This window comes from Taudactylus pleione, unplaced genomic scaffold, assembly GCF_031769625.1.
Source record: "Taudactylus pleione unplaced genomic scaffold, aTauple2 ptg000149l, whole genome shotgun sequence".
NCBI lineage: Eukaryota > Metazoa > Chordata > Amphibia > Anura > Myobatrachidae > Taudactylus > Taudactylus pleione.
Genome location: NW_028284551.1, coordinates 1,236,657 through 1,262,760, shown reverse-complemented (window position 1 = coordinate 1,262,760; position 26,104 = coordinate 1,236,657). Strand labels below are relative to the sequence as shown.

At 45.0% G+C, this 26,104-nt stretch overlaps 1 protein-coding gene across 2 annotated transcripts in view; it reads left to right on the top strand.

Moving 5' to 3' along the window:
- Positions 1–26,104, top strand: part of NTAN1 (N-terminal asparagine amidase) — an 80,030-nt gene that overhangs the window by 8,033 nt on the left and 45,893 nt on the right. For both annotated transcript variants that reach the window (XR_015878765.1, XM_088474246.1), the window contains exons 3-5: positions 20,120–20,185; positions 22,826–22,931; positions 24,073–24,146. Coding sequence is in view for 1 of the 2 variants with exons in the window: in XM_088474246.1 (XP_088330372.1) it covers positions 20,120–20,185; positions 22,826–22,931; positions 24,073–24,146 (246 nt within the window). In the remaining variant the exon portion in view is untranslated. The remainder of the gene's footprint in view (positions 1–20,119; positions 20,186–22,825; positions 22,932–24,072; positions 24,147–26,104) is intronic.

The following is a 26,104-nucleotide window of genomic DNA, read 5'->3' as shown; positions in this document are numbered from 1 at the left end:
TGCCTAAGTCGCAATGCGATGGCACTTGGATGCACTGGCAGACTGCTGGTTAATTTAATTTGTGTGCCACTAAGTCCCTGAATCTGTACACAAAGTGCTACAATGTAGTGGGCACAGCTTTTTTCATTCCAAGTTCCATTGTGCTTCATATGCAGACTCAGTCATACACAAGTGTCACATGTCAAATTAATCAACACAGTCTGCTGGAGCGTCCTAGTTGCATCGCATAGCGACTTAGGCGGGTTTTCAGGGTCCATAGGGTCCACAGGGAGACCTTGGGGTATAGCTGGATCTGGATCACCACGCAGTTAAAAGCTTTAGCTCCAGGGGGGAATTAACTTTCCCCTTACTCTCCTTTATAACCAAGCTGCAATCTGTAGATACATTCATGACTGGCTTCTACATAGAAATCATTTCGCCCACTATGAATTAGAGAGACAGTTCCTATCTGGTTTGGACTTGGTCTGCTTCTTACATATGCCTAAACATGATATACCACCACACTTGCTTGATAACCCACTCCTGATGTCAACGTGGTCAACATGGCACTCGATACGTAACAAATTCAAAATTCATGCTTCCTACTCATTACATCTCCCTCTGTTGGGAAACAATGACTTTCAGAATGGGTCTGCAACACACCCTTTCCGAAGGTGGGATTCTTTGGACCTTCGTACAGTCAGACATTTCACTAATTCTTCACTTAAACGCCCATTAAAGTTTGAACAGGCACTTACACAATACGATTTTCTTCATTCTTCTAACTTGGCCTTCCTACAGGTACAACACTACACCAGTAAATTATTATCTATTTTTATTTCCCTTGGATTGGGATAATAGGTTAGATACTGCCTTCTTGTCCGCTGGCTATTCATATAGGGCTATATCTCTTTTCTACCACCTACTAAGAATTCCTTACTTTACAGGAACATTCTCCACTGGTATCACTAAGTGGCAGACTTGCTTTCCAAATCTAACGGAAACTAATATTTTGCACACTCTACAGTATTCCCTCCAAACATTGACAGCTAGAACGTACAGAGAAATGTTCTACAGACTATTCTATAGGGGCTATCTTTCTCCCAAATGTTGTCACTTGATTGGTATTGCAACCTCCTCTGCGTGTCCAAAATGCGCCCATTTAGAGGCATCTTTATACCACTGTCTATGGGACTGTAGGGTCATCAAGAAATTTTGGATGGAAGTGAAGCAATATGTGCTAGCTGATCTAATCAATTATCTTCCATCAACACCAGAATGGGCAATATTGGGCTATATTCCAGGAACAACTAGAGTTTCTAAGGGTTGTAAAAAAATATTATTTATTTTGGCTGTAGCTAAAAAATGTATCCTGCAACAATGGATTGCTCCTACCCCTCCTTCATTAACCATGTTCAAAGAGAAATTATGTAAAATTTTCAAAATGGATTGGGTCAACTCTTCTATCAATAAGGAAAATAAAGCAGAACAATTTTTCTTAATTTGGGAAAGCTTTATTGAGGCTTTAAATCCTGAGATTAAAAGACAAATACAACAGTGTTTCAAATCAACACAATGGTATGAAACTAGAATACTGCTACAAGACCCCCCAATAACTTACACTTAGGAAAAAAAAACAAACCTCACATAAACAAGAGTAGAGTGGTGAGGGATTGACCCTGGGAGTGCATGGTTCACAACCCCCATCCCACTTTATTTCCTCTGCTTCTCTTTTTTTATTTTATTTTTTATTTTTTTTCTTCTTTCTCTTCTTATACTTCCCCACCCATCTTCTTTCTTCCCCCTTCATTTCCTCTATTATGGTTGAAGTCAATATAATATATTACTGCTTAATTTTCTATTGATTGGTAAAAAGAGAAAATTGTGTCAAAATTACCTCAAAACCACAAGTGAACTGTATGCTATAAATTGTGACTGTCATTTGTTTCTTGTCATATTTGCTTGTGTACCAGAGTGTATTTGATGACTTCAATAAAAACATTTAAAAAAAAAAACAAAAAAAACTTTAGCTCCCAGGATGCACTGGGTCCATCCTCCTCTATACCCCGCCCGAGCCACAGGCACCTCAGTTCTAGTTGGTGCCCGGCTGGAGTCGGGTCACTGTTTGTGCAGGTGTAGCTGATTAGCTGCCCCATAGCTGTTTTTTTATTTTATAAGTTCATAGTTTGTATTTACATTTCACACTTCAGAGTGGGCAGCGACGGACTGTCCATAGGACGTCTGCGCTGCCGCTCAGTCACCCCGCCGGCGCCGCAACGCCAGTACAGATCTGGGGATATCGGCGGGACACCAGAGTCTGTTCTAGCCATGCTCTGTGGTCATCCCTGGACTACTGCCGGATGATACCGGGAACAGGTAAGAAGCGGATCACTGCTTACGCGTATTGAGCAGTCCTATACCTCCGGTCTCTGGGGACAGACCGGAGGTGCTGGCAGTGGCGGCAGGCCCCCCATACTCTGCGGATCCACTAGATCACCAGGGACTTGCAGTCGGAAGCGGGAACTGGCGTCCTGGGGGTTAATTGCCGGCCAGGGGAGGCGGCCTTCCCTGTTTAACGGCTCCTCCCCTCAGCTCAGAGCGCCTTTCCACTTAGGTCTGGCATAGCTGAGCTGCTCTCCTCCTACGGCCAAACCCCCTCTGAGGTCTCCGGCGGCCAATTTCTCCTTGGTGCATCGCAGATCTCTCTGGCAGTGTGCGGACCAGTCCTCCTGTATACCTCTCCCATGGGTCAGTTTACACAGCACTATAGCACTCCCAGACACTGAATCTGGGCGGTTGATTCTAGGTGCAGTGAGTAAATCGTTTTGCATGGTATGTGACTTATGCTAGCGCTGACTGTATGTGTCTTTTTTCCGATTCTCTCAGTCTATACCTATCCCTTTCCTTTTGCTACAACCCTGGCAGTTGTGTGTAGAGGGAGGTCTCTTTGATCTCACATTAATAAACTCAAGTATTTGTAAGGTCTGTCACATACGGTTGTGTGCTGCACGGTGCCATTTTATTTATTTATATATATATATATATATATATATATATATATATATATATATATAGTGTATGTATGGTTTTTTTTCTCAGGTGCTGGCCTCCATTGTGGATCGCCTGGCGGTCCCGGCCATTTTGCCCCATGTGGGGTTACCCCAAACAGCCATCCTTCCCTCTCAGGGTATCCCGCAATTATTGCAGTCTACTCCTGGGGCTCAGACTGCTACGCCTCAGAGGTTACCTCTCTATATGCAATCCCCTCCGGTACCACAACAGTCTGTCATTCCCTTTCAGGGACTTCCGGAAGCTGTACAACCACCTTGGGTGGATGTTCTTTTTAGTTCAGTTCAGAGTTTGGCAGCTTCGTCTACACTTTTAAAACCATGTTGCGGAGAAACCTCAGAAGGCATCTAAACGCCCTGTAATGTCATCCCAGTCTACACAATTATCCGACACGGACATGTCATCGGATGATGGGGAAATGCCTGAGGAGACTTATTCGGATTCCCCTGTCCGAGAGGTGGAGCTTAAATCAGCTGTTAATGTTCCCGCATTGGTTAGAGCGGTTTGGTCCATACTTGATATAGAAGATGACGTTCCTGCCCCTAAATCCAAATATCCTGAATATAAAGAGACAAAGGTGGCCTTCGGCAGTTTTTCCCTCTCGCTGGCCAACTGACAGACCACATGGCGGAGGCCTGGCAAACACCTGGTAAGATGTATCAACCGCAAAAGCATTTGGCCTCAAGTCATCCGTTCCCTGTGGGTCATTGCAAAAAGTGGGAATCACCGCCTGCGGTAGATTCTCATGTTACTCGCCTAATTAAGAGTGCTACATTGCCTATGCCTTCTATTTCTTTGCTGAATGATTCTGTCACAAGCTGTGGCAGCGGCTTGTTTCCCACTGGCTCTGGACCTACACTGACTCAGAATCCGGTTCCGCTGATTACCAAGCACCGGGGATGCTGCAGAGAGTGACTCATACTCCATATGCTGCTGATTGGCTGCTCCTCCTATTTGTAGCTTCCAGATTCATTCCCCCTCGCCGGTTATAGAGTTTCCTCCTACAGCTCGGTCTGGTTGTTCCAGCTATCCTCTGTGATTGTCTACACTTCAGCCGCTGCTTCTATTTACCACTCTCTGTCTCCCTCCATGCTGCCTTCCAGGCTTCAGCAGGTAGCTCAATTATTCAAGACTGTTGTTCCACTCTGCTCTGATTGCTGTTAGCTTGCTGTCTGTTTTCACCATCCACATGCTGTGCTCAGTGTATGCAGGCCCAAGCCTTTGGGTCCGTGCTTCCTCTGTATAATCAGCAGCTACAGTTTTCTCAGCCCTACTGTGTGTAATCAAACTGTACATTTACACCTGAACTATTTTCAGCCTGTGTTATCCTGCCCTCCTGGCAGGCAACTCATCTAGCCAAGAAATCCTGCCCTCCTGGCAGGCAACTCATCTAGCCAATAAATCCTGCCCTCCCGGCAGGCAACTCATCTAGCCAAGAAATCCTGCCCTCCTGGCAGGCTACTCTACAAACCAAGTTTTCCTGCCTTATCTGGTGAGACACTTTTCCATAGCATTATAACCGGCCAACTTTGTATTTAAGTCTGTGCGTTCCGTGTCCTTCATTATGGAGCAGGCTCAAAACCCTGCACAAATCCTTGCCGCACAGATCCAAGTGCTAACCCAAAAAGTACAGGAGCTCTCTATAAGATTTGAGGATGTTCGGGCATCCACTCCTGGAGCCGTTCCCAAGGAACCTAAAATGACTCAGTTCCTGAACTTCCGAGAGAGTTGTAAACTCTATTTTCGTCTCTGACCTTTGTCTTCTGGATCCGAGACTCAGCGGGTAGGATTAGTGATCTCGCTCTTACAAGGAGATCCACAGACTTGGGCATTTGGTCTCGCTTCAACACATTCTGCGCTTTTATCAGTAGATGCCTTTTTTAATGCTCTTGGATTGTTATATGCAAATCCTGACCGTAGTTCTTTGGCCGAATCCAAGCTGCGGCTCTTCGGCAGGGAAATAATCCTGCAGAGGATTATTCCTCACAGTTTCGGAGATGGGCAGTAGATTCAGAATGGAACGACCCGGCATTACGTAGCCAATTCCGTTTGGGTCTTTCGGATGCCATCAAGGACATTTTGGTCCAACATCAATCACCTGAGTCCCTTGACGACTTAATCTCTTCAGCCATCTGTATTGACCGTCGCCACAGAGAACGCAGTCTTTCTGTACAGTCGCCTCAGTCACCTTCCTGACTGCTGTCGGAGAACTCTGAGGAACCCATGCAACAGGGAGCTGTCCGGCTATCGCCCAGGGAGAGACAAAGACGACGGTCTCAAGGCCTCTGCCTATATTGTGGAGCTAGAGGTCATCCGCTGAAATCTTGCCCACATAGGCCAGTAAAAGATCGGGTCTGAATGTAAAAGAGGAGTTAGATGCCAGGCCTGGCATCTGTTTCCTCAAAAAATTTGTTGGTAGTTCCTGCGGTGGTACATCTGTCGCAATCCGTCCATTCCGTATCTGCGTTTGTGGACAGCGTTGCTGCTGGGAACTTCATGGACTTATTTTTTCATTCCTTAGGTTTAGCTGCAGTTCCTTTACCTCAAGAGGTTCTTATTTGTGGGTTAGATGGTGGTCTGGTGGCTAATGGTCTTATCAAATTCAAGACACCACCTCTTCGTCTCTCAGTTGGAATTTTGCATTCGGAGAGGATTTCTTTTTTGCTACTCCAGTGTCCTTTTGCTCCCGTCATTTTGGGGTTTCCATGGTTAATGACCCATAATCCCGTCATTGATTGAATTACGGGGGATATTGTCAAATAGAGTCCAGTGTGTCAAAATTGCTGTTTATCTACACCCATCCGGACGGCTATCTCTGCTGTCTCAGAGTCTCTTCCAGGACTTCCTGCTCAATACCATCTTTTTGCAGATGTTTTTTCTAAATCAAAGGCCAAATCTCTACCACCTCATCGTCCGTACGATTGCGCCATACAGCTTTTACCAGGAGCCAAGTTACCCAAGGGTCGTCTCTATTCTCTTTCTATACCTGAGAATAAGGCCATGGAGGAGTATATTGCGGATGCCTTGGCTAAAGGATTAATCAGTCCTTCTAAATCTCCGGTTGGGGCTGGTTTCTTCTTCGTCCAGAAGAAGGATGGGTCATTACGTCCTTGCATTGACTTTAGAGCTTTGAACGAAATCACCATCAAAAACTCGTACCCTTTGCCCTTGATCTCGGTACTTTTTGATCAGCTCCGGCAAGCTTCCATTTTTTCCAAGATTGATCTCCGTGGAGCTTATAATTTGATCCGGATCAAGACCGGAGATGAATGGAAAACGGCGTTCAATACGCATACGGGGCACTATGAAAATGTAGTGATGCCGTTTGGATTGGCTAATGCTCCAGCAGTCTTTCAAGACTTTATCAACGATGTACTCCGGGAGTTTCTTGGCATTTTTGTGGTTTATCTCGATGACATCCTCATTTACTCTCACTCCATGCACCAGCATGTCCAGCATGTCAGTCAGGTCGTATCTCTAAATTGAGAGAGAATTCATTATTTGCCAAGTTGGAGAAGTGTGAGTTTCATGTGGAGCAGGTATATTTTCTTGGATATATTATTTCTCCTCATGGCTTCTCCATGGATCCTGGAAAGGTTAAAGCAGTATTGGACTGGGTTCAGCCTACTACATTGAAGGGCATTCAACGTTTCCTTGGTTTTTCCAATTACTATCGGAGATTTATTGGCTCGTTTTCCTCCATTGTTGCATTGTTGCCCCCATAGTAGAGTTAACCAAGAAAGGTGCGGATGCTTCTAACTGGCCTAGTCCGGCAGTTCGGGCCTTTGAACATCTCAAACTTGCTTTCACCAGCGCCCCTGTTCTCAAACATCCGGATCCAGATCTGCCTTTTGTGGTTGAGGTGGACGCCTCTGAGATTGGGGCAGGAGCTATTCTCTCTCAGAATAATCCGTTGTATGGCAAACTCCATCCATGTGCATTTTTTTCACGTAAATTTTCTTCAGCCGAGTGTAATTATGATGGTGGGAACAGGGAGCTGCTTGCCATTAAGTTAGCTTTTGAGGATTGGAGACATTGGCTTGAAGGAGCCAAACACCAGATCTCTGTCCTCATCAACCACAACATTTGGCATACATTGAATCGGCCAAGAGGCTTAACTCCAGGCAAGCACGATGGGCACTATTTTTTACCAGATTTCATTTTCTCATTTCTTTTCGACCCGGATCTACCAACGTCAAGGCTGATGCATTGTCCAGGAGTTTCACTCCTGTCCAACAGGATACTGTGATCAAAGAATCCATCATTCCCAGATCTTGTATCCAGGTGGCTTTATCTCGAAATTTGGCTGAGGATCTGTCTGTGTTTCAAGAGGATTCGCCTCCTGGTAGACCGTCCAATCGCCTGTTTGTTCCTGTAAATTGAAGAAAAGCTGTTCTACAGGACTTCCATGTGAGACGGGCTTTCGGACATCCAGGCATCAATAAGACCATTGAATTAATGTCTCGTGCGGTTTGGTGGCCTTTTTTGGCTTTGGACGTTCGGGAGTTTGTTTTGGCATGTGAGGTTTGTGCTCATAACAAGACTCCTCGTACCCCACCATCAGGATTACTGCTTCCTCTTTCCACACCAAAAAGACCCTGGACACACATTGCGATGGACTTCATTGTGGACCTTCCTCGCTCTGCTGGCTGTTCAGTTATTTGGACTATCGTGGACCGCTTTCGCAAAATGATGCACTTTATTCCTCTGCCCAAATTGCCATCTGCCAAAGAACTTTCTGTCCTCTTCTTGGAACATATTTTTCGTTTGCATGGTCTTCCCTGTGACATTGTTTCCGACCGTGGGACGCAATTTGTTGAACGGTTTTGGAGATGTTTCTGCACTGCACTGGTTATCAGTCTCGGCTTGTCTTCAGGATATCACCCACAGTCTAATGGGCAGACAGAACGTGCTAATCAAACCCTAGAGCGATATTTACGGTGTTACGTCTCAAAATTCCAGAATTATTGGGTGTCTCATCTTCCCATGGCTAAATTTGCCTTTAACAATTCCTGTCACTCTGCATCTTCAGTTTCACCCTTCTATTGTGTGATGGGCCAACATCCTCGGGCCAATTAATTTGATTTATCATTCTCCAGATCCTCTGATGCAGGGACTGTTTCCAGACTCCGTGGTATTTGGTCCAAGGTGCATCATAATCTCCTCAAGGCATCTCTCCATTCTAAGAAATTGGCAGATAGACATCGGAGGCCTTGCACGTTCAAAAGGGGAGACTTAGGGCTTCATTCAGAGGCGGCCGTACGGTCTACGGCTCCTTCGTGCGCATGCGTGAGACCCGCTACGACCGACAGCGCCGGTCATAGCGGGTCTCTTTCCAAAGGAGGCGAGCTGTCGATGTTGATTGACAGCTCGCCCCGTTTGGAAGGCGGGCCGGGGGGGTGGCAGCCCAAACGGAGGCGTTCCCGTGGGAACATCTGCCGTTTGGGGGAGGCCCCACTGACATCACTAGTGATGTCAGTGGAGAGCTTCCGGCTCTGACAGAGCCAGAAGCTCTCCGGGGCTTACGACAAGTGAGACCCTACCCTAGGGTCTCGTCGTAAGCCCCGATGGTTGCGATGGTCCTTGACCATCGTGACCATCACCCTAGCGGTCGTTAGAGCTGTGGGTGTAAACCCACAGCCTAACGACCGCAACAGAGGCGGGCGGTCAGGATGCAAGCTGCCGCCCAGTTTCTGAGCGACCGCTTGCATCCTCCGACCGCCTCTGAATGAGGCCTTTAGTGTGGCTAGAAATATCAAACTCCAGCAACCCTCTCACAAATTGGGTCCTCGGTTTATTGGTTCTTTCCGGATTATTTCTCAAGTTAACCCAGTTGCTTTCAAACTCCAACTACCAAATTTGTTAAAGATTAACAACACTTTTCATGCCTCTTGATTAAAGCCAGTCCATAAGTCAGATAGATTTGGGAACTGGAGTTCTTTCAGGCCTGCTCCGGTAGTGGTCCACGGTCAACAGGAGTTTGTGGTTGAGAAAGTGCTGGATTCTAGAGTATCTAGAGGTCGGTTGCAGCTTCTGGTCCATTGGAAGGGCTATGGTCCGGAAGAACGATCATGGATTCCAGAAGATGCCTTACATGCTCCCAGGTTGAAGAGGATGTTTTTTTCAGGAATTTCCCTTTAAACCATGCTCTGGGGGTTCTTCAACCCCGTGTCAAGGGGGGGGGGGTACTGTCACAAGCCGTGGCAGCGGCTTGTTTCCCACTGGCTCGGGACCTACACTGACTCAGAATCCGGTTCCGCTGATTACCAAGCATCGGGGATGCTGCAGAGAGTGACTCATACTCCATATGCTGCTGATTGGCTGCTCCTCCTATTTGTAGCTTCCAGATTCATTCCCCCTCGCTGGTTATAGAGTTTCCTCCTACAGCTCGGTCTGGTTGTTCCAGTTATCCTCTGTGATTGTCTACACTTCAGCCGCTGCTTCTATTTACCACTCTCTGTCTCCCTCCATGCTGCCTTCCAGGCTTCAGCAGGTAGCTCAATTATTCAAGACTGTTGTTCCACTCTGCTCTGATTGCTGTTAGCTTGCTGTCTGTTTTCACCATCCACATGCTGTGCTCAGTGTATGCAGGCCCAAGCCTTTGGGTCCGTGCTTCCTCTGTATAATCAGCAGCTACAGTTTTCTCAGCCCTACTGTGTGTAATCAAACTGTACATTTACACCTGAACTATTTTCAGCCTGTGTTATCCTGCCCTCCTGGCAGGCAACTCATCTAGCCAAGACATCCTGCCCTCCTGGCAGGCAACTCATCTAGCCAAGACATCCTGCCCTCCTGGCAGGCAACTCATCTAGCCAAGACATCCTGCCCTCCTGGCAGGCAACTCATCTAGCCAAGACATCCTGCCCTCCTGGCAGGCAACTCATCTAGCCAAGACATCCTGCCCTCCCGGCAGGCAACTCATCTAGCCAAGAAATCCTGCCCTCCCGGCAGGAAACTCATCTAACCCAAGTTATCCTGCCCTCCTGGCAGGCTACTCTACAAACCAAGTTTTCCTACCTTATCTGGTGAGACACTTTTCCGTAACAGATTCTACGGACAGGAAGGTGGAGACGTGCCTGAATTCAATTTATTCTCTCTCAGGAGCTGTGACCCGTCCGTCAATTGTCAATCTCGTGGGTGGCCAAGGCCATTGAGAGCTTGGCAAATGTGCTGGAGGACACTTTACCCGAGGAGGCGCCTGAGGCTCAAAGGTCTTTAGTGGGCCACATGAGAGATGCAGCCGTCTATATTGGTGAGGCAGCTTTGGATACTAGTCTACTGACCTTCAGGGTTTCGGTCGTAGCCGTGTCTGCTCGCTGCTCTTTATGGTTATGCTCCTGGAGGGCGGATGCTGATTCCAAAAAGGGTCTGGAGGCCTTGCCCTTCAATGGGGAGATTTTGTTGGCCCTGACCTGGACAAAATTGTGGACACACTGGCGAAATCTAAGTTAACTTTTCTGCCTTCTGCGCCTGCAAAGCCTAGAACCTCGACCTTTCGTTCTCAAGGAAAGCCCAAAGGACATTCTTTTCCTAGACAATCAGCGGCCAAGTTGACTTCTAAATCTAAGAAACAGGCCTGGAGCGCCAGACGCCCTACTTCCAAGCCAGAGGATAAACCCTCAGCCTGATTGGACGGGCCTCCCTCTGGGGGATCCCAGGGTGGGAGGCTGACTTCTTGAGTTCGCCCAGTACTGGTGTCACACCACCAAGGATGCTTGGGTAAAAGAAGTGGTCTTTCAGGGGTACACCCTATCCTTTCATCACAGACCTCCCCACCAGTTCTTCTGCACGAGCCCTCGTCTGGATGAGACCAAGGCCTTGCAAATTCATGAAGCTATAGAGTCGTTGCTGAAAGCAGGGGTAATTGTTCCAGTTCCGCTGCCTCAGCGCTGGACTGGTTACTACTGTACTCAGTTTCTGGTTCAAAAACCCAATGGGTCTCATCGGCCTATCCATAACCTAAAATCTCTGTACAAGTTCCTCAGGGTGCCCAGGTTCAAGATGGAAACTTTGCCATCCATCATTCTGGCTATGGAACCTGGGGATTACATGGTATCACTGGACATTCAGGACGCATACCTACATGTCCCTATAGCACCTTCCCACCAGCAATATCTGCGGTTTGCTATACTGCAACAACGCTTCCAGTTTCGGGCATGCCCTTTAGCCTATCCACAGCTCCAAGGGTATTTTCAGAATTATGGCTTTCATGGCAGCCCACCTGCGAAGTTCAGGTATACATCTTCTCCTGTATCTCAACGACCTCTTCTTGCTGGCATGCTCTCCGGAGGTACTTCAACAGCATCTGCACCTGATAATCTCTTGTTTACAAGCGCACGGGTGGCTGATAAATTGGAAAAAGTCCTCCCTAATTCCCTCACAGGGGATGGTTCATTTGGGAGCCCTTCTGGATTCTCATCAGCAGAGGATATTTCTTCTAACCCCAGAAAAGATCTCCTCCTCTGCAACTGCGGGTGCGCAGTTGCCTGAGCAGCTGCCTGGTGTCTGTTCACTCAGCAATGCGGGTTCTAGGATCCATGGTGTCCACATTCGACATGGTGGAATATGCCCAGTTCCATTCCAGGCCCCTGCAGGGGCTGATACTGTCCAAGTGGAATGGGTTACCGCACCGGATCAGGACTCAGATACTGGTACGGTCTCTGGAGGTGCGCCTGTCTCTGTCTTGGTAGCTGCAGACTACTCATCTCACCAAGGGTCGCTCCTTTTGGACCCCGGACTGGGTTCTTCTGACAACGGATGCCTCTCCGGGGTTGGGGCGCGGTGACGGGTCCGCACTCGCTTCAGGGCCGTTGTACAGCGGACTAAGCAATTCTCCTGATCAACATTCTGGAACTTCAGGCTGTATATAGGGCCTTCCAGTTGACAGGACACGTTCTTCGAGGAAAACCCGTGCAGGTTCAGTCCGACAACACCACCACGGTGGCGTACATCAACCATGAAGGAGGCACTCGAAGGCTAGCAGCGACGACAGAGGTGCCATTTTGGCAGTGTTCATTCCAGGAGTCCTCAATTAGGAAGCGGACTTTCTCAGCCGTCACGACGTGCATAATGGTCTCTTCACTAAGAGGTTTTTCAACTTCTTGTGGACAAATGGGGCCTCCCAGAGGTGGACCTCATGGCCTCCCGTCACAATCACAAGTTGCCAGTGTACGGGTCCAGAACAAGAGATGCCGAAGCAAGCTTGGTGGATGCTCTGTTGAAGTGGACCTTCCAGTTTGCATACCTATTTCCTCCAATATCCCTGCTTCCTTGAATTCTTCAGAAATTCAAGCAGGACAGCGGCATGGTCCTGCTGGTTGCTCCAGCTGGGCCCAGACATCATTGGTACTCAGATCTTTGGAGTCTCTCCATCGACACAACATTCCTGCTGCCTCAACATCCGGACCTGTTATCTCAAGGTCCTTGCCTTTACCCGGACCTGGGTCGTCTATCTTTGACGTCGTGGCTCTTGAGACATCCATCTTAAGGCCTAAGGGCTTCTCTAGCTCGGTCATCAGCACGATGCTTCGGGCACGCAAGCCTGCCTCAGCCAGGATCTACCACAGAGTGTGGCATACCTATTTTCAGTGGTGTAGCACAAGAAATTACGACCCTCAGGTGTTTCGTATTTCAAGGATTTTGGCATTCCTCCAAGCTGATTTGGACCTCGGCATACACCTGGCCTTGTTGAAAGTGCATGTCTCTGCACTGTCCTTGTGGTTCCAGCGAACGATAGCTCCGCTCCCTGATATCTGCACCTTTTTCCAGGGTGTCCTCCGGATTCAACCTCCCTTTGTCCCCCCCAGTGGCACCTTTGGGATTTTGGCAGTTGTTCTTCATTCCCTTCAGGGTCCTCCATTTGAACCGCTTGATTCGGCGAAGCTGAAGTGGTTGATGTTTAAGTCGCTTTTTCTCCTGGCGATTGGCTCGTCCAGGAGGGTAGCAGAATTGGGGGCGCTCTCTTGTTGTCCTCCCTTTCTGATATTTCACCAGGATAGGGCGGTGTTTCGCACTTTCCCTGGGTTCCTTCCGAAAGTGGTTTCTAATTTCCACATTAATCAGGAAATTATTGTACCGGCCTTTCAGTCACCAGACCTCTCGGCTATTGAGGCCTCATTGGATGTGGTCCGTGCTCTCAGGATTTATGTGGACTGGACTAGTTCCCTTCGGAAATCGGATTCCTTATTTATTTGTACTCTTTGTTGGCTGGCCATCCCCTCTTGTGATATCCAAACAAACTTTGGCTAGATGGCTTCGTCTGACTATCTCAGAAGCTTTCACACAGGTAGGCCTGCCTGTTCCAGCTTCTGACAAAAGCTCATTCTACTCGTCTGTGGACCCCTCGTGAGAAGCTCGCCGTGGCGCCTCGGCTGTTCAGCTGTGTAAGGCGGCCACGTGGTCTTCCATCCAGATTTTTCTGAGGTTCTATGCTTTTGACATCTTTTCTTCTCAGGATGCTTCCTTTGAGCGCCGGATTCTCCTCTCAGCACAGGAGCGTCCCAACCCTTAAAAGGACTGCTTTGGAACATCTCCAAGGTCTCCCTGTGGAGCCTATGGACTTCGAAGAAAGAGCGATAACAAAGGTAAGTTCTTACCATATCTCTCATTTTGAAAAAAATAAAGACGCAAGGCGCTGGCAGAAGGACCTGGTGCGCCGAGCAGTAGCAGTGTCCCTGCACCCTAACTTCGGATTTATCGCACATTTTTGCTCACACACTCCTGAAGGTATAAGCAGAATTGCTGGCGCCTGTGGCTATCGCGCCCGAACAGAGCGACATATGAATTGCTCCATCGGGTGCCCTAAAAAAAAAAGTAGCTGCCATGTAAACAACTGAATCTCCCCTATGTTTGTTTATTCAAACTGTTTATTCTTTGGGAGTCAAAGGGACCTGGAACATCTTATGATTTGCAGATGAGCTCTAGAAAATAGCAATGTCCTCTCCTCAGTGAAGTCATTTAGGTTCTACTGTAAGAGTTCTTTGGAGGTGTGAGGGAGTGTCCTTATGTTTATTTCTTGTGGACAAGTGTACGAAATAGAGCTTTCCCTGAAGGTGCAGTCTGAAGTACAAAGCCCACTCCCTGGTGACCCAGTGTATACTGTGCAGCACAGAGTTTGCTCCCCGATAGTAACACTCAGGAGTTAGCAGTCTGAATTCTTCCACCAGGTTATGGATAGTCCAGACCCTCCAACATGACCCATTCCATCAGGTACAAAGTTCTCTGCTTTTACACTTCCCTGTTAATGGAAATGCCGGCTGTCGGGAGGCCTCCTGTCACAATACCGACAGTGGCATCCCGATGGTTGGCATCTTGACAGGGGTCGGGTAAGTATACTTACCCTCCTCCCTTCTCCCCCTAACCCTCCATTTTTGTAGCCTAACCCTCCCCATCCCGCACCCTAACCCTCCCTGTTAGTGCCTAAACCTAGCCTTCCCCCCTTTCGTGCCTAAACCTAACCCTCCCCCCTAGGGGTGCTTAACCCTAACTCCCCCCCACAAAACCTAACTCTAACCCCGCTACGCTACCTAAACTTCCCTCGTTCGGGCTGCCGTCCTTCTGTGGTCCGGCGTCGGGATTAAGATAGGCGTCTGTATTTTGTCGCCTATCTTAAGTTCCTTGTTGGGCTTCCCCTGTTGGGATTGAGACAGGCGGCATCACGGCCGCTGGTCTCATAACTAAATCCCCTCTTCATTTATGGTCGTAGCCACCTGTCTAGAAACATCCTTCTCATAAATGAACTAGTTCAACACAGGTGACTGCAATCATAAATTTATAACCCTTTCACACAGAAGAACAAATTTCCGGGTAAAGCACTTTTACCCGGTAATTTGCTGATCAACACAGGCATTTTTTTCTGTGTAAAAGGGTCAACCCGGGAGGTAATTCCCGGGACTTTGACCCTGTTTATTACCAGGGTCGGAGACCCGGCAATTTCGACCCGAGTTGACCCTTTCACACAGAATACTGGTCATTTTGTTTTCTGTGTGAAAGGGGTATTAGGTGGGAAGAGCAGAGCATTTTGTACCTGATTGAAGGGTCATGTTGGAGGGTAGGGGACACTAATATCTGCTGAGCTTTCGCTATCCCTCTGAGCTCTAGCAATAACAAACTAATGTTTGAGCATTATTAAGGCTAGAATGCAATATAATCGATGCCTGTAGTGCACAGGTTCTCAAACTCGGTCCCCAGGACCCCAAACAGTGCATATTTTCCATGTCTCTTCACAAAATCACAAGTGAAATCATTCACTCCACCTGTGGGCTTTTAAAATGTGTCAGTATGTAATGACTACACCTGTGCACCTGCTGGGTGACCTGGAAAATGTGACCTGTGAGGGGTTGTGAGGACCGAGTTAAGGACCACTGGTATAGTGGTTCTGATACTTGTTAGGGTCACACAGATGTAGACTGGGCCCCCAACGTAACTAATCTTGGTAGCAAACACATGGGATATATGGCTAAATGTATGCTCCTGGACAAAGAGAACATGAAAGGGAATTTCCTCAAACACTTTTATTTTTGTAAGATAATACGTGGTCCTCTTCAGCTTTTACCTGGTGTTGTGAGGTGCCACAGTCTATATTCTGCAATTAGGGAGCACCTGCTGCGTTTGGACACCATAGTGCAGTGTTTCCCAACTCCAGTCCTCAGTAGCCCTTAACAGTGCATGTTTTATAGCTCTCCTAGTTGGTGCACAGGTGTTTTCAGTACTGGCTGACACATTTAAGATCCACAGGTTGAGCTTATGATTCCAATTGTGATACTGAGGAGATCTGTAATTCATACACTGTTAAGGGTCCCTGAGGGCTGGAGTTGCGACACACTGCCCTAGTGCTTTGTGCAACAGTACTCTCTCAGTAGAGGGGAGATGTATCAAGCCTTGAAGTTAGATAAAGTGAAGTAGTTGACCAAAGCAACCAATCAGCTTCTAACTGTTATTTCAAAGATTGTGCTAGTTAAAAGACAGAAGCTGATTAGTTGCTTTGCACCACTCCACTTTATCTCTATCCAAGGCTTGCTACATCTCCCCCTAGGCATTGGCATGTGTAGTAAGTTTGAAGGCACAGCAGTGCAGACCTTTGCAGAGAATGGGCTCTGCCGGAAACCTAGGCTGTGTCAGGGGTTAGATGCTGAGGGCTAATGGAGCTCAGCAGGAAACTGCTGATCAGCTACCAAGGGCCACTGCATACCGTAAGGTGCGTATACATTTATGTAGAGATACCAAGTAATAATTTATTGTGTGAGTGAGTTTGTGTTTATATACAGTCTATACTCATTGTGTTACAGTTCTTTTATGTGCCTTTCATTTTGTGTGAAGCCCTGATGAAAGCCAGTACTTATAGAGCAGCTGTAGGGCTGAGAAGTCTGACTTTATGTCCACACATCACTGCAGTTAATTTTCATCCTAAAAGCATTCTCTCTTCAAAGGTGGCTGGCTTCCGCTGCAGCTGACTGGCTAACTCTGCTTCCGCTGCAGCTGACTGGCTAACTCTGCTTCCGCTGCAGCTGACTGGCTAACTCTGCTTCCGCTGCAGCTGACTGGCTAACTCTGCTTCCGCTGCAGCTGACTGGCTAACTCTGCTTTGATGTTTATTTTTGTAAGATCTTGACGGTAAACTTGGTTTTTAGACATGTTTTTTTTTTTTAACCCGCTACCTCTTGGAGCTGCATCCTGTGATGTTGTATAATGTATATATTATAAGTAAAACATATCTAAAATGGTGGTAAGTTAGGAGAGACAAATTTGCACATTGTGCAAAAGCTGTAATGTAAAAGAGTATAACAATTGGTGAATTGCTAGCCATCCACCTGACCTTTGAAAGTGATTATGTGGGATCTTCATGTACTGTTAGGTGCAGATGTGTCCACATCTATCCTTGTGCGTTGCAAGTTGCGTTACACAATGTGTGATCGCCGAGCGTCTTACGTGCAACTTTTTCCTCTAGACTGCATCTTATTCGCAAAGCGATGCACATAGGACGCACAAGCAGCTTGTATATCTGCATGCAAAATGCTACTTTACAATCTCAGCGGCTGTGACACTATAACGTAGCATTTGACATGCAGATACAGCCGCAGTCACACACAGAATATAGACATGCCGCATATCATTTTAATTAGCAGAAGCTCCTTGTGCGTCCTACTTGCTTTGCGAGTAAGACACATTTTAAAGGAAAAAGTTGCACGAAAAGAAACTCATCGCTACGATTGACGCCACGGTATGGCGCGACTAGAAGGGCTGTTTAACGCACAAAGAGGCTAGATGTATGTGGACACATCTGTATATAGGCGAATTTACAGTCGTGGAAAAGTACATAAGTTTCCAAATATGTGTATTTTGCATGTTGGGACATAATTAAATTTCAATTATTTTTAGTGACAAATAACTTAAAACAGATTTTACTTCTTGTTAATGTCCTAATATGTAAAACAGGGATGGGGAACCGTATAAGGCCCTCACTTCATTTGATCTGGCCCTCTGAGCTTTTTTTTTGCTAGCCTCATCTGGCTAGCAGGGTGCCTAGAATGGGACCCTGCAGCCAGAATCTATGTAGCAGTACCGCCTTGAGCGTCCTTAGGGCGCTTCAGATGGTCACAGTGCTGCTCTTACAGCTCCCCGGAGTATCCTCAGGATTCTCTGGGCATTGCTGTAATCACCGGCGATTGTGGGCCCACCCCGATGTGATGTCAAGTGGAGGGGGCATGTCCTGTACCGGGCCCGCAAATAATGTTATATATATCAAAATGGCTCTCGGCAGAAATAAGGTTCCCCACCCCTGATGTAAAACAACAAAAAAAACATAATTTAAAAGTGGATATAGTTTGTATTTCACATGACTATCATTCCATTAGCTTGCTTATACAAAGTAAATATCATATATAGTAACGATTAGTAGTGTTCTCTCTAGCTCTGGCAGCAGGCAGGGCGCCGGAGCTAGAGAGGGCAACTTTGTGCGCGCCCCCTGAAAAAGGGGCGTGGCCATGAAAAGGGGGCGTGTCTAAGACGCGTCCCCTTTTCGCCATACTTGGGGGCGTGCCCGGCACTTACGGACATGCCGGGCAGCCCCCAAGCATGCGCCCGACGTCTACTCTTCGCCGGTGACCGGGTCACCGCACATTTCTCCACCCGCGAGACACTGCAACCCGCGGGTGAAGACGGCACCCGCAGGCTGTAAGGGCAGGGCGCTTTTTGCCCTCCTTCTGGAGGGCAGGGTGCTTTTTGCTAAAACAGCCTAGCGGCAACTCTACGATTTAATATCTACATGAATACACGTGCTTTCTTGTACTTGGAAAGTTAGGCTAATCGGACACTTCTGGCTGATGTAGAGCTGATGGCCTTCGGTGGATATTAGCATATGATGGTGGACATCTTCCCTTACAGAGGTCCCTATGCTGCAGTAGAATACATTGTCACTAGACTGCATTACAACACAAAATATGCATAGCTGAAATACCCAGCCAGATCACAGAAGGCACAGTTAGCATGGGGAGACGAGAACTGTATGCATGGGGGCATAATGACCATCTCTGACAGTGGGAAGTTCTAATTTGTGACTAAATAAGCACAATTAGGCATCTTTAGAACTCTACTTTGTGATTAGCACTTTAACTTGGACTACAATTTTAATTAATTGGACTAAAACTAGTGTTTCAATTTAGGATAGGTTGTTTATATATTGGACTAAAGGCTTGCAATAATATTAGTATTAGAGGTATGAGTAACAGTTGTGACTGTCAATACAATTAAGATAATGACCTGCATAACGGTGGGTTTCGTTCTGATCAAAATGATTAGTACACACACGTGACCATTTGAGTGAGTACAAATGAACACACTTTATTTACAAGTAACAAACAATTATCATACAAAGTATACAGTATACTCAACTTTTGTCTAAGTATTCAGATGACACTGGTAATTAATCATCTTCAACATAAGATGTATTTCATCTTCATCTGGGGAGCCCTCATTTCAATAATGCTCAGGTAGTTAAATATACATTGCAGGCACCATGTACTGCAGTCTCTGGTCCATTCACGAGCCAAAGATCCTTTGTCTAGGTCTTGATTTATATACCCTAGTATGGGGTGTTGGCGTTCTGGATATTAAGCCCATATTCGTTACATACTGGGTATCAAGCACTGATTGATACAACATACTGTAGCAAGGGTATCTCTTGCACATGCTCTGTAAGCACTAACATATACTCAGACAAAGAAATATAGTAATGACATGTCCTAATGTCTGGAGAGAAACTCTTCCAAAGCTCCTTTGTATAGAGTAACCCATAATGCTTAGCGTCTCTACACAGCTTACAATGGTCACCCCATTGGAATGTGGCTCACTGTCTACTGATAACACCATATAAACTATGAAGGGCTCATTATACATCTACTAATAGGTACAAGTTAGGGCCTCTCAATATATTTGTCTTGTTTTACCTCAAAAGGTGAATCTGACTAGTCTGCATAGACTACAACAAGAATCTCTTTTCAAACCTGAATGGGGCCTGGCAAGGGTTGTGTGTTACCACATATCTGCTGATGTAGAAATTCATTATTTAACCCACTGGTTACAATTACCCATTTTTTTTTCCTGTCAACTCATTTGCTCCCTTGTTTGTGCAATGTGAAATGTAATCTCTCAATCAGCTGCTACAACAAACTGCTGAGATACAGACTAGTGTGTGCTAGAAGCACCAGAGCAGAGAGCGACGCCCCAGGCAGGAAAGAGGAACTGCACTAGTTGTAACAGGTGCAGGGTGCTAGAATGAACACTATGATAACAAATAGATTCATTACAATTAATAATGTCAATGCTTCCACTTGCATAAACTTTGCTATGAGGCACTAAGGCAGCTATAGTCTAATGATATTCCCCAATATTAGAGCCCCCATAACAAATAAATGCCTTATCTGCCTAGTTATTAAAAGTGCCCCATGTTAGAGATGCCTGCTGCCTGGGATTTGTCTTAAATTCTTATATTACAAGAAGTATTTGTTGATATTTGTCATATTTTTGTTAAACGATCATATATCTAATTTGGTGTTTTTTTTTTTTCTTTAACCAGGTTCAATTTCCCTTCTTGGGTCAGAAGATGCAACTACTTGTCACATTGTAGTGCTCAGACACACAGGTACAGTACAGACAGTGTAAAAGATGAAATGTAATGAGGTCTCATCATAAGTGCCCTGTGTTCTATTAACAGTCACCAGATTTATGCATCTATATATAAACACCGGCATCCTACAGACACCTGTCGGATAAGAATGCAGATAAGACACAGTATGTCCTGTGTCTTACCTGTCGACCGCGATCTTTTGACAATTTTTAAAGTAGGTTGCTTTCTAACTTTTTTGTAACCTGAAGAGATGTCCTGGTGTTCGATCTCTCGATCTCTCGATCTCTCTCTCTCTCTCTCTCTCTCTCTCTCTCTCTCTCTCTCTCTCTCTCTCTCTCTCTCTCGACCTCTCTCTCTCTCGACCTCTCTCTCTCTCGACCTCTCTCTCTCGACCTCTCTCTCGACCTCTCTCTCTCTCTCTCGACCTCTCTCTCTCTCTCTCTCTCTCTCTCTCTCTCTCTCGACCTCTCGACCTCTCTCTCTCTCGACCTCTCTCTCTCTCGACGCAACAAAAAAGGATATATGTAAGCTACCATTTTTCATAGAGCATCTGCCAAATAACCACAGAGGAGGCAGTTGTCTTGGAGACAGCAGCAATATAGAGAATGCAGTGAGACAATTTTTAGATAAATTCCTGATTCATTGGCTGTGTCTCATGATGGTCCCTAGACTTGATCGGCTGCACTGTGGTGAATATTGGCTCCGCTCACAAAATGGCTGCTTCCATTGGGAATAGGTATACATTAAAAAGTAATATGCAATTTTTGTTCGATGATTTATCTGGTCAACTAGATTTGATAACTTGCAAATATTCCAAATGCCAAGGATCGAATTCACAATCAAACTAATTGCTTTTACATCATGGCTAAAAGTATACACTAAGGTCTGTACTAAATGTGTTAGTACTGTATGTATATACAGGTAATAGTATCAATAATTTTTAGTAAATGGTCCAAAACAAGTTAGTGTACTAATGATTATTTGTACATTTTGTTTTATGCGTTCCACTTTGATTGGTTCATGCTGTGATGAAAGTCTATTTTATCTAGGTGTCCCGGTAAATGTCACAATTTGTGACATTTAAATGTTTTAAGCTGTGGGCAAGATATAGCTAAGTTTTGCTGTTTAAGCTCTATATGTGCAGCTTGTTAGTTCTGACCACACAGGGGGTCTATGGCAGACATGCTCTTTAGAGAGCAGTGGTTTCTCACTTGTTATCCATCTACATACATGACAACATCTTTAATAACGTATTCCTCATCCTGACCTGCTAAGATGTGTCCAAGTCATGTCGGAACTGTAGGCCATGGACTTTGTGTCCCGAAAATCATCAATCAATATGGGCCTATGAACACCACTCTTGTTTATTGGTAGCCTCTTTAAGGTTGTGTCATAAACATGGACCTTAGACGATGCAGAGAGGATTATACAACCTGCGCTTAGGGGTTTGTAACCTATGCCAGGCTCTTGACGTGACTTCTGTAGAATAGTAACTCCTCAGGAGACTTATGATCTTGAATTCTCACTTTTTTTTTTTTTTAAATATGATTTGCTGCACAAACCTTTTCTTTATAACCAAAGGTTAGGTTTGTCAGATATAGGAAAGGGACACAACTTATCAGCACTATACTGGAAAATCTGTATTAAATTCATTAATAGAGCTGATTATCTTACTAATAAAGTCTGTAAATAGTGTATCGCTAAGTCTTCTTTATTAAGAACATTGCTTGTAGGTTCAAAACTAAATCACGGCAACCACTCAGCAATGTAACCAAGCAATGAGAAAGGCAAGTCAGATGCTTGGTTGCATAGGGAGAGGAATCAGTAGCAGAAAGAAGTAATAATGCCCCTGTATAAGTTATTGGTATGGCCTCATCTTGAATACTGTGTTTAGTTCTGGAGGCCATATCTTCATAAAGATATAAATACACATGAGACTGTACAAAGAAGGGCAACTACAGTGGTGCATTGCCTACATCACAGAACTTACCAGGAAAGACTAAAATATCTTAATATTTATAGTTTGGAGAAGGGAAAGGGGGGACATTTATAGAAATGTTCATCTTCAAAGAAAGAGAAGTACTAGACCACGAGGACATGCACTGAGACTGAGGTAGGTTCAAGGGAAATTTGAGGAAAAATGACATCACAGAAAGGGTAGTAGTTAAGTGGAATAGCCTCCCATCATAGGTGGTAGAGGCTAAGACAGTAGAGCAATTTAAACATGCTTGGGATAGGCATAAGGATATGCTTACAAAGAACTAACGCTGATATAGGGTTATGGTTGTCAAAAAGATTAAAAAAAAAAAAAAGGGAGCAAACTAGATGGGTCAAATGGTTCTTTCCAGCCGTCAAATTCTATGTTTCTAATTCAGTTATTATCTTTCCTGTTCAATGTTTAAATCATACACTTAAATGTAATGTTAGTAAATGTTACTATGCAGGAAGTGTAGCTCACATTTTAGATAAGGAAAAGTGATTCCTTATCGGTACAAATTTTGTACCATCAGTATAAAGCCCTCATCCATGGATGTGTATGATTCCTGCGATGTTGTGATCACTAATGCATATATTGGATGTACAAATGAAGCGTATGTCTTTTCTTCATATACTTGTTTAGCACTGTATACAGAATGTTCTTGTTTTTTACTTTAGGAAGTGGAGCCACTTGTTTAGCTCACTGTGATGGATCAGATACAGAGAAAGAGGTGGCAGATATTTTGCATTCAGTGAAGTCATTATCACCAATCTCTGAGGGAAGGCAAGTTTTATTCTGTATAATATAAGATCAGATATCTGTGAGCATGAAATGTGACTTGCACCATGTTACTGTACCTCATGTTGCAACAAGTGCTTACATCTTCTAATGTGGTGATGCAATTGCCAGCTCATCCAAAAACCAGTCAGGAAGCCAGCACAATCCGAGAGATTCATTCCATATAGAGCAGCATAAACTGTTACAAACTGATACTTGTGCTAGGCCTTCTGCTATCCAAGCTCTGAATGTATATGTCACATACCCGTATCTGATGTTGTTAGATTTTTGTCTGATGCTCTGTGTTCTCACACCCCTACTTTTTCTTACTCACTCTCCTTTTCCCCTTATGTTTCCCGTTTTTTCTTCTGTACCCTGTTTTTTTCTGTGTGTAAAATATATATAATACTAGTTAGTAGACCGTCAAAATGACGGGACATTGTCCCGCCTGCGAAAAGTCCTATTTGAGCGCTCAAACTGGTTACTCTTCAGTCATTTCTGCTCGACAGCTCGGGAGGCTGTGAGTAGAAATGTCAGCGCCGGTGGCTATGCGTGCCGGAACGGAGCAACAATTGAATTGCTCCGTCGGGCACCATCTATTGGCCGTCGGCGCGCAACACACCTGAATTCTGCCCATAGAGGTGAGGAGCAGTGTTAGCTATAGAGAGGGAGATTCATCATTAAAACTGACCAAAATGACATGACAAAATACATTTTTATTAAAAACAATCATGACAAATTGAAGTCTTAATTAAGATGCTCTGTGATTTAACAAATTTGACTTTTATAAGTTCTTATTTTTATAATTTTGTAATAAACATTTTTCATTATTATCTTCCCCCCTGAAGTGGTGGAATTTGTTCAGTTGACATGATATGAAAGTCTAATATTGTAAGTCCTTTCTGAGTGATGTGCCTGGTAATAGGAGTGTATTAGGATCATATAATATGCAGCATCAGTAATACTTACAGCTGTTAATAGATGATGGGTGTAAAGCCGTGTATTCCTTTAACCCTCATAGCCATGTCGACAATTATGATGTCGACATTGTTCAAATGTCGACAGACAACAAGTCGACATCCTCAGAATTTCGATATGTGAAATGTACTTACCTAGATTTACAAGGTAAATGCCCTCTCTTCCCCAGGCTAGAATTACACATAGTTGGAGGTTTCCATGATCAGCGACAGCTGTCGCAGAAACTTTCACACCAACTTCTTAGTAAGTTACCTAATTGTAAGTAATGTACTTGTTAATGATGGCTTTGTAATTCTGTGATGAACCACAAGGTATTTTTGATGTTGCATATGTACAGTAAGTTATTTGCAACTCTTGTTGATATGTATTGCTTTAACAGATATTCATTGTGTTTTATAATATGATATAATTGTTACTTTTTATACACATATTAATTAATATGTCTAAATTTCATAGTATTGAACTGTAAGTATTCAACGGCATATAATAGTCTGTCTTTTTTGTATTTTGAAGATTTTGGTAAATCCCATATTCAGTCTGTAGATGTGTGGCCACTTTATCATTCCAACTGGCCAACTAGTAATCTGGTTATGTATGGGAGCAAACGACAATCTTCCACTTGTTCCCAGTTTCATGAAAAACATTGACACATATGGTTAAACTAAAACGAATATGAACTCCTCTACAAGTGACAAACATGACCTATTTGGGTTAGGGTCTGATCTGAAACATGCAAAGAAATGTTCAGCTAGTGTGTTTTTGGTCACAGAGAAAATGCTTAGAGCAAATGCATTTAAAAATTTAATTTCACGGTCAGGGGCGCAGAGGGAGGGGTGTTAATAATTACTCAGGCCTCTTGGAGGGACCCAGCGAGGCCTGGGCCAGCTGCTGAGGGGGACAAATGTCGCCCTTTGCAGAGCACAGCACCTCTTCCCTGTGCTGCACATAGAGTTTTCCATATTTTTATTCTGGAGGGGGCATGGCCACACCTGCAATCAGTGCCAAGGTCCTCCCACAGCTGTCTCAACAGACCTGCACACTATACAAACCTAATGTTTAGACCGAACAAATTGCAAACTTGCTGATTAAAGGCCATTGATCGATTTATTTAATGTAAGGTGCAAATTCAAATAATTTGCAGTTAGCACATTGGGGCCATGTGCAGTACAGTGATGGTGAGTTGATCAGAATGGACTAATTGGTGTACGTCTGGATGTTGCACTGGTTATGTATCCATATGAGCCTCTGTCCATTGAACATTTAAGATAAAATGTTAAATAATCACAGCTGCACCTCTTACAATTTAGTTGAACACAACATGTGCTCACCATACCCTATTTTAAAGATTACAATTGTAACTATTAGGTGTGCATACGCTTTATTTCACAACACAAATGTTTACCACATACGACTCCCTGCACCAAGGGGGCCAAACTGGTGGTGAATGGGAAATGTAAGCACTGCCAAAGTACAGCTTTGATCTACAGATGTGTCCACATACATCTATCTTCCATGCGCTACAAGTAGCGTTACACAACGCGCGAGTGTCGTGTGACTCCGTAGCGCTGAGCGTATTTCTGTGCGACTTTTTCCCTTAAAATGCTCTTCTTCGCACAGCGATGCGAATAGGATAAGCAGCTTCTGCAGATTAAAATGATATGCGGCATGCTTGTGTGTCCTATTCTCATCGCTGTGCAAATATAACTCATTTGTAGGTAAAAAGTCGCACGAAAAGACGATTGGTTCTACTGAGTCACGGCATGGCGTGACACAACTAGAAGGGCTTTTTAAGACTCAAGGAGGCAAGATTTACAGTCGGGTGCATTGACAGAATTTTCATATTTTGGCCTCTATTCACCACCACAATGGCTTTGAAATTAAACAAACAAGATGTGCTTTAACTGCAGACTTTCAGATTTAATTTGTGGGTAATTACATCCAAATCAGGTGAACGGTGTAGGAATTACAACGGTTTCTATATGTGCCTCCCACTTTTTAAGGGGCCAAAAGTAATGGGACAAACGAAACAATCCTAAATCTAACTTTCACTTTGTAATACTTTGTTGCAAATCCTTTGCAGGCAATTATAGCCTGAAGTCTGGAACGTATAGACATCACCAGACGCTGGGTTTCATCCCTGGTGATGCTCTGCCAGGCCTCTACTGCAAATGTCTTCAGTTCCTGCTTGTTCTTGGGGCATT